Source organism: Primulina tabacum, chromosome 9 (assembly GCF_025594145.1).
Source record: "Primulina tabacum isolate GXHZ01 chromosome 9, ASM2559414v2, whole genome shotgun sequence".
Lineage (NCBI taxonomy): Eukaryota > Viridiplantae > Streptophyta > Magnoliopsida > Lamiales > Gesneriaceae > Primulina > Primulina tabacum.
The window spans coordinates 34,504,762-34,514,151 of NC_134558.1; the positions used below are offsets into that span (position 1 = coordinate 34,504,762).

General features: G+C 31.3%; 1 protein-coding gene across 2 annotated transcripts; it reads right to left on the bottom strand.

The window, feature by feature from the left end:
* Positions 1-688: 688 nt before the first annotated feature.
* Positions 689-3,425, bottom strand: LOC142555451 (glutamyl-tRNA(Gln) amidotransferase subunit C, chloroplastic/mitochondrial). 2 transcript variants are annotated; one of them, XM_075666318.1, is made up of 7 exons: positions 3,170-3,425; positions 2,582-2,765; positions 2,444-2,484; positions 1,706-1,761; positions 1,282-1,333; positions 1,096-1,190; positions 689-952 (listed from the first exon to the last, which is right to left on the bottom strand). In XM_075666318.1, exons 2-6 carry the CDS (start codon positions 2,753-2,755, stop codon positions 1,115-1,117), a joined length of 399 nt encoding a protein of 132 aa, XP_075522433.1. In that variant the 5' UTR covers positions 2,756-2,765; positions 3,170-3,425; the 3' UTR covers positions 689-952; positions 1,096-1,114. The 2 variants fall into 2 exon arrangements, with proteins under 2 accessions (XP_075522433.1, XP_075522432.1); XM_075666317.1 differs by having other exon boundaries at positions 2,582-2,781; positions 3,170-3,424.
* Positions 3,426-9,390: the final 5,965 nt, after the last annotated feature.

Here is a 9,390-nt window from a genome sequence, read left to right on the forward strand (position 1 = left end):
GAACGTTTTCAATACAAATTAGTAATTCACTAGTTTTCATAAAAATAATTGAAATATGATATTAAAAAAATTTAAAATGTTAGCACTTTAAAAAATAGAATATACAAACTTAAATATAATATCAACGAGAGAACATACATGGAAATAAGGGAGAAAAATATAAGATAATTGGATAAATTAGTTTAAGATTTATATTGTGTTTTATCGTTTTATTTTACTTATTTATTATTTTTACTTGTAAAATTATTATACAAATGAAAGAATTGTTGATGAGGAGAAATTTAATTATTTAATTAAAAAAATTTGTTAAATATTTCGGTTGATAAGATATGATCAGTCCCTAAAAAAAGTTAAGAACCTCATTGACGTTATTTACAGACTAGATGTAATAAAAGGTAATTATAATTTTTTTGAATGTTTACAATCACACAACTTTCAAATTTTTTTCAACAAGAAATTGTGCTAAAATAGTTATAAAAATATAATTATTTGTTTTATTATATTCAAAATTATACATTTGATATACATTTCTTACAATTTTGGGAGAGTGCAATGAAAAATATAACCACCACAAAAACATTCTGCATTTATCCAAACCAACTTGATTTTTTTTAATTTTTTTTTGAAGCCACAATCATTATTGTTTTGTTTGAACTGCCATGTTTGAATGTTGATACAAGCTAAATCATTGAATGAATTTGCGAAATTCCAATTAATTATTTCCCGAGTGAAAACATACCACACCTAACTTCAAGAAACATATTTAACATGTATAGCTACAGCCTACAAGGGTGGACTCTCTATTCTTGAATTTGTAACAACATAAAAATTTTAATCATGCCCACAGGCAAAAATCAATACAAAGCTTAATCCAAATAACACTCATCAATCCATATGGAAATCCTTAACCCATTTGCCATAAGAGAAGATGCCCAAGTGATGTTCTCAGTTGCTGCAAAAGGAAAATTTTGCATCCATGCTAATAAAAGCTTGGAGAAACAATAACGTAATAAAATTTTGCAGCGAGGAAATTATACACGTATTTAAATACTATTTGGTTTGCAAGATGAAAAATTAACTAACAGAAGAAATTACCTGACTGGTATCATAACCATCACTCCTTGTTCAAGACTTTAGGAACTTTGATATAAGAATCTTCGAATGTTGGTACAGCAGCTATTATAGCATCCCTGTAAAATAAAAATTGAAGTTTATTTTTACATTTAGATAGATATATTCTATTCACGAAGTATGGATGACAAATATATGTGCTTTGAATACCTATTATCAAATATTTCAGGAGCATCATTTCGTAAATTGTCACCTTCAGTATCTGTATATCCAAGAGAGGACAAATCAAAGGCAGATTAACATGGTCCACATTCTATGAAAGTTCACGGCAATCTCATTCATAGAATTAACAAAGAAATAGTATTTTATTCTGTATCATTAGAAGCTGCACAGGAAGTATCTATAAATAAAAGAAGAAACAGAGTTCACAAACACAATATCACAGCAGTAGCATGCAAATTTGAATCGAGCAAGAGAGATAACAACCACACACTCTATTTTCCACATAAATCCGTATTGTATAGAAAAGGGTTATGGAGAAAATCACATCCAATACAGAGAAGTCGTCATTGTACCTCTGCTAGTAAGGTCACATTATAAACACTATAAAGTTAAACTTCAGTGTTCCAAGTACCTGCTCTCAAGGCCGGTTCAATACTCTCAAGGTCAACAGCCTGAAGTTGCCCAAACCTGTTTCACATGTATATTAGAAGATAAATAAGTCTATAAAAAATCGCATGCCTACATTGTGTGACAAACTCTTGTAAAGTAATTGCCATAGGTAGCAAAAACACACATAAGATCATGCAATATAAGGATCTATAAATCACCAAGAGTGGCATAGAAATATATTAACAACCCACATGGCACATATTACTCGACAACTACAAGAAGAAAATGATATCAGGAGGTTAGAATGATAAATCTTTGAACTTCCCATCTTTTACCACTTGCTGTTTAATTGAAATTTTGAAAAACAGTGAGAATACATTTTAACACAAACATTTTTGTTAATATGGTTAAACTTTTTCACTATTAGCAATCACACCAAGGAAGAAACCTAAAACACCATTGGAAATTCGTATATCAATTAGCACATATTGCCATAAAATACACACACCTAGCTCATTATCACACGTATATCGGTATATAAGGTTCAACACCATTCAATTCATAGAGCAAGTTTTACATAATCCATTCTGTAAAAAATTCTGGAGATCAATGGAAGTTATTTTCTCTTCTCTGTTCAATGGCTTACTCTCGATATTGTGATAAACACAAACATCAATCAAACTTTTAATCACATGCACAAATTAGATATTCATAATGGAAATGCCTGTGCGCGCTTGTGAGTAGAGAGAAAAGAGGATACCATTCCACCACTTGCTGAATTTTGGGTTCAAATTCTTCAACCTACGAAGTAATTAAAGAAATGGGAAAAAAAAACGAGAATTATAATTATAGAAAAAGAAAACGCTCATACAAAAGGAGAACATAGTGTAATATGTACTTGCTGGGGAGTGAGGGAAATACGAGCTGTTTCAGCCAAGCGCTGAACGTCCGGCAGCTCGAGACTCGATTTCACAGCATAAAATCGCTTCTTTTGCACCAACACCCTGGAAAATGAGCTTTTCCTTAGACTGGAAAGGGGTGGTGGCAGCAGCGAAGATCGCAGCAGGATCATGGTGGCTCTGCTAACCATTTGTATATCTGATTGGGAATTTCATCAACTTCTTCAAGGATATGTTTGTGCCAATTGTGGATTTTGAATATATGATTGCATTTGTATTATAAAAATTTAATCAAGAAAATTCAACTTATTTATTCGGATAAAATCAAATCCATTCATCCAAACCATATACTTCTCAACACATTTGAATCAATTCCTCCGGTTAAAAGGTAATATAGTATTTTTGCCTTCACAGAACGAATGTCACTCGTTTATCGAAAATAATCGCCTTACTATGTAATACCGGAGCAATAATAGAAGATTGTGTAACGAAACCAAAAGCAGGAAGAAACCAAACCCAACAAAATCAAGTAGCAATAGTAGTGAAAAGTCTGATACAAAACAAAGATCTGGGGGAAATTAACGAACCGATTAATTGAACGAGCTCTATCAAATTTGCTTCTCGCGCCGATTTGATCCCGAAACTTCCGGTATGGATATACGCCGGGGAGTTGAATGAATTACACTGCAAATGCGAAGCGGCGGAGGAAAAGTAAAGTAGGACACTGATATCGGCGGCGATATGGATTGAAGTGTTGAAATTCCAGAATTACTGTCCTCCGGACCACACACCTCTATTTATTTTTTTAAAAGGTAAGTATTTAACCCTGAGTTTTTGATATTGTAAATTAAGTTATTTGATTCTCCAGTTTCCCGGAGCACAAGCACGTCCACGGGCCCAGATATTGTGACGTTCAAAACTTTGGGCTATTAAATGGGCCCAAGATGGAATATTGATTTATATTTGGCCCATTAAAGTGCAAATATGTTCTCCTCACATTCGATGACATATGGTAGACTAGTAGGGGTTTTAATTAAGGCTTTTAAATTTTTAGAATTATAAAATATATAATAATTCTTGGAAACAGGGACATAACCAGAAAATTCGATTATTTTTTAAAAATAATTATATATAGAAAATACAAAAGTTGATAATACTTACTATTATGGTTCTGAACAAAAACGTAACTAAAAAAATTATTTAGTATAATAAAAAAAATAAAACATTAGTTTTGAAATAAATTCCCTGAACGAAAGAGTTATATAATACCAAAATTTTCGATGTTTTATCCATGACTTGTTTTAAAATATGAAATTTGAGTAAAATAATAATATTTTAATAATTGCAATCCAATTGAGAATATAAAAATTATTGATGTGCCTGACACCATGAAATAAAGTTTTTTTTATGCGAGTGTTAATCTGAATCGATATGTTAATGTGACATTAAAAAATATTGACGTGTCTGACACCATGACAATATTCAATACTCTATAAAAAAGACAAGAATACAGCTCAACTTACTAAACTAAAAACTAAATCTAAATGCTTATAGAACCAAAAAACAAAAAAAACAAACTTCGAGGTAGACGGCCATGGCTTGTAACTGGCCTGCTCGTGACCGATTACGGTTCGGTTCCGGAACCAACTATTCGAGTTCAGGTCCGGTTAACCATCAGTTCTAAATCCGGTTCGACTAATTTTTAATTTAAAAAAAATTGAAAAAAGATAAATCCTTCATTCTTTAAATATTTTGATTAACATGTAGAAGTGTGAAATTAAAAATAACAATTTAAGGGATATATTTCTAATTTTATAGACGTGCAATCATTTCTCTTTCGCTAAAATTTATATGTGGGACAATGAGAAGTCAATCCCTTAATCCCAAATAATTTCAACACAGAGGAAATTTTTTGCACAACGTTCAGTCCATTTTAATTTATAATTTTTTTCAAAATAATACGACCCTCGGGTCGATGGGTTTTATACCCGTAAACTGTAATCGGGTCGTCTCAGGGCGGTTTCGGTCATGGCTCCGGATTAAACCCTTTGACCCGGTTAAACGGAATGTTGACCCATTTTTTAATTATTTAGTACATGATAATATTCTATAAGATATAATATAACATTAGATATTAGTTGTCTCCATATATTTAAAAATGCATAAAAGCCCTTTTATGAAAATTAATAATCCAATACCCCTAGTACTTATAATAACTTTTAATTCCTAGCGTGAATAAATTTGTGGAAGAAGTAATTTTCCATGTATACATGTAAGAAATAGTCTCGAAATCACACTTCTCTTAGTCGAACATATATATCAATCAAAGTAATTGAAAATTATTATCTATTTTTCTTCCCATTTTAAAAAATAGCAAAACTTTCAATTCTTTTGCAAGCAGTTGTGCTGAAATAGTGAATAAATATATATTTTGTTTTTTCTTACAATATTCAAAAATATATTTAATATACAGTACTCTAATTTTGGGATAATTTATTCAAGATTGCATAAAATTTGCTGCCAAAAAAAAAGTTATTTATCTCATTAATTTTACGTGTGTTTTCTGAATGGGGGCCTTACTTTGTGCGGGTTAAACATTAGATCTTGAAACATTTTTCGAGATGTTTCTTGTTTAAAGAGGAGAGGATATCATCACATAAGATTTTGAGTATAATTGATTCGGTAATTGGTAAATAAATGTTCCATAGGGGCAATTTAACTTTGCCAAACCATCATTAATTTTTTTAAAAAAAATTGTTCGAATTTCAAGAAAATTGGACATTATATTGAAAATTGTAAGGATATAACAACCAAAAAAATGGCAATGTCATTGCTCCGTATCCAAGCACAGAGGAGTTCAATATTATCATCATCCGGGAGCTTAATCGAGCCATTGACAAACCCTAGATTATTCTTAGCGGATAGGTCAATCATCATAGAATGTCATCGTAGAACGACTAATTGGCCTTGCTGTCAGTATGTTTTGGTAAAAACTTTTTATGAATTCTTTCAAGATCAATGCAAGTAAGTTCGACTCAACTTATACCCTTCGTGCATGAGTGTTTAAAATCGTAATAAAAGTTAATTGTACATGTTCTCTTGTATTCACAAACTGAAAACTTGATTGAGGGGAACTGTTGGCTAAGTGGTGAGCAGTGAATGAAAAGAAGTGAAAGTTGTCTTTAGAAAATAAGCCAAAATAGTGTTTTTTATTAACTCTAAGTTTGAGATAAGGGTTTGAGCCTCAAGGGACCCTATAAGTTTTTGAAAAGAGAAAGACGCTGATAGGCTGAGTTTCGGTGCAATACTCATGCCCGGTCGACTCAGCCTGGCCCTACCCGATGCGGTGTGGTCTTTGACAAATATATTAGTAGTTTGGAAAAAATTTATTTGGAAATAATATTAATATTTATTTTTATTTATTTCGAAAAATGTGTCCAAAAGTTTGCACCCTCCGGTCCGAACCAGTGCGTCTCGTGTGCTTGTCCTTTGGCACAGAACCGTGGGTCCCTTGGGTTCTTATCCGAACCAGTGCATCTTGTGTGCTTTTCCTTTGGCGTAGAACCGCGTGTTCCATGGCTTATCACCGAAGGGTGCACCCTTTATGTGAACTGGTGACTCACTCTATATATATATATATATATATATATATATATTATATGTCGAGCATTCATCAGGATATATCTTTGCATAAATTTTGTTGTATTCTTTCTTCCGAAATTTGAAAATTCAGACATATACATTGTTCACTAATATCCAGAACTTGAAGTGCTGCATATCTAGATCGGAGTTGTTGTATATTGGATACTATTGTCATTCCATATAGCATTTACATATGGACAAATTCGTCTTGTGCAAAAAATATTTTCTTTGCATGAACTCATGCTACTGGTTGTGTACCGAAGATCAAGAAGAAAGACAAATAACAAGAATTAGCTACACAAACTGTCTACATTGAGAAACAAAGAGATAACCATACATGGATTCGAATTTCTAACGGTCACAGGATGTGTCCCAATTTTCCGGAAGACTACAAAAAACCAAGTAGGTGGGGAAACTTTTGTTCTTGATTAATTGAAACGGTGGGAAATGAATTTTTTTTATTAAAATTATTATTCATCGATCTTCAAATATATATATATAGCGGAAGTTCAAGAAAAAGAAAATAATTTTTTTAATACACTAATTTTCCTATTTTAGATTTTGGTACACTATGTTCTCAAAGTTGAGTTTTATTATACCAACTTTAATTTTTTTCTTCAGTCCTATCTCCCCAAAGTGCTGACTTGCACCATAACATATTCACATGTCATCTAAAAAAATATCGACGTGACATCTGAATTGCCGACTTATCTGATATCAAGTTCGTGTATCAAAATCATACTTTAAAATTTTAATGAACAAAAATTCAAACTCAAACAAGTTAAGATAACCGAAAAATTGATTTCAAATGCAAAAATGGTATTAGACTAGGTTGTAATAGTCCATTCCTAAAAGGGGAAAGTTCCACTTCCATAAAGGGAAAACTTTAATACCCATCACTTGATGACCACTACCTGCCATAATTTTGCATCATGAATCTATTACAAGTACAACTTACATGTAATTATCAAGTTCATACATAAGACTAATCATCTTATAATTTTTATATATTTTTAATTATATGATGATATAACCATATCTTTATGTCAACACTTGAAAACACAACTGTTCTTTAACATGCAAACCTCAATGTTTCCATCAATCATTCAATATTCTCGTAAGTACGAAGGGAAAACGTTCGATAATGGCCTGTTGGGTGATGCACGAATGAATGAATTCATGAACATAGCTAAAATTGGGGCTTATACTTTATATCAAATTCAAAAATCGAAAAAAGTTGAAATTTATTATTTTTTTAAAGATTTTTATTGGGTATTCTTCAAATCAAAACCTATACATATCATGTCTTTTTAATTGGATAATTCTAAGTTATATTATTTTCCTTTTTATGTGTACGTAAATATAAATTTTATTTGAACGAATTATATTATTTATCTTGGTTTTTTACAATACTAAAGAGGAAGAAATGTATAACCATAAACTTATATGAACATTTCGACTTTAGTAATTACACAATATATTATGTTCAAAATATGTGATTAAGGTACTAATTAGATGAATATTTTGACATGAAGTGAAGAAAAAAGTACAAAAAAACTAGTTTAAACTGACACGACTATTCGACTAGTTTCTATTCTATATCATTCCGTTTTTATTCGAAAAAATTCATGAAGGACAACTATATGCGAGTGATTAATAATTGTTTGATAAAGTTATGTGAAGATCGTTGATGTGACATTCATCTATTATATATATATTTTTATCACATTCAATAAATAGACGTCACATCAACGATATTCACGTAGATGATCCTAATGGATGCCCAAAAAATCAATTATATATATGTAAATATTAAAATCTCATCCACAGCAAAAATATCCCAATTTACTAAAAAATCACTAAAAATATATAATCGAATATTTTTGTACGTCACAAGATTGTGGATGGAGGATAATGCAGCTCAACTTTATTTAAAGAACCTAATAAAATAAACAAGTTTGACTTATTAATATTATATAATCATTAAGTAAAGTAGGGTTCATGCATGATTTAAAAAGTTGTTCTCAACCAACCACTTGCATCATTGTTGGGATCCCTTTGAACCTTACTTTTTCCAAAGTCACTCCAAATTCTCAAATTATAATATTTTCACTAGATTGCACTGAAATCCCATTCATATAATATATATATAAACAAGCATATATTAATAAATTCTGTTACGTCATTAGATATTTAATTTCAGAATATATTTCACTAAAAAAATCATAAGAAAACAATCGAGAATGTCGTTGCCATGTTACAACTCATGTCTTCATACTCGATCTCATGGTTATTTAGTTATATGGAAAGGATTGCTTCTTTGCGTCAATTTTAATCTCTTTTTATTTTGGATTGGATGGAAATAATCTTTTAAAACTTGAGTTCATCTCAAGAATATCGGAACAACTTCGAACACGGATGTTGTTTGATGATTTCGAGTATGAATCAAATAGTTTTCGAACCTAACAACACGGATCTCAAATTAATTGCAGGCGCGCAGTTTTAATTAACCAAAGCCTTGTTGTAAACAAATCCCAAGTGCATGGACCACCACAGGAGAATGGAATTGGTGGGGAATGGTTCCCGCAAAGTTCGCCTTTAATCTGTGTCGAATATTTGGAACATTAGTCAAATTTGATTTGTCGCAATATCCTTTGTTTTTACATTATATAATTTATCAATTCGAAAGCAAGCAGACTTTGGAGCCGTACAAGATCTTCCGCGTGGGTTAACGCCACTCAGTCGCTGTTGAGCTTCAACTGGCCGTTAATCAAACAGTAGCTTTATCTTTTCATAAAAAGAAAAGGGGCAATGCATGCCTGTAAAAAATATTATATTTTATTAATTCAATCGAGGATTTTTTTTTAATACATAAACTAGTGATTTATATATATATGGAGTTGCATTTGTATTTGAGCCTGGTCCCAATATTCAACTCGCGTGCCATTATTGTTACTGTTTTGATTATTATATTTGGGCATAAAAAAAAAAAGTTAATGCAGTTTCAAAGTCCACCTGCTCATGAAATCCTACAAATCCCGGACCACTCTCGATCTCTGCGTAAGATCGATCTTACAGCATTACTTTCTCTTTTTGGTAAATTTCAAACAAATCAATTATGTATGCTATGTTTTAAGTGGGGCAGGAGAATGCTTAATTTAATTGT

Bases quoted from the DNA above. Each gene is read 5' to 3' on its own strand.
- LOC142555451 (XM_075666317.1), bottom strand. From the start codon at position 2,773: ATGGTTAGCAGAGCCACCATGATCCTGCTGCGATCTTCGCTGCTGCCA. The intron at 2,485-2,581 runs GTACATATTACA...ATTACTTCGTAG, and splicing joins TTTCCCTCACTCCCCAGCAA to GTTGAAGAATTTGAACCCAA. The intron at 1,191-1,281 runs GTATTCAAAGCA...TTTATTTTACAG, and splicing joins CCTGAAATATTTGATAATAG to GGATGCTATAATAGCTGCTG.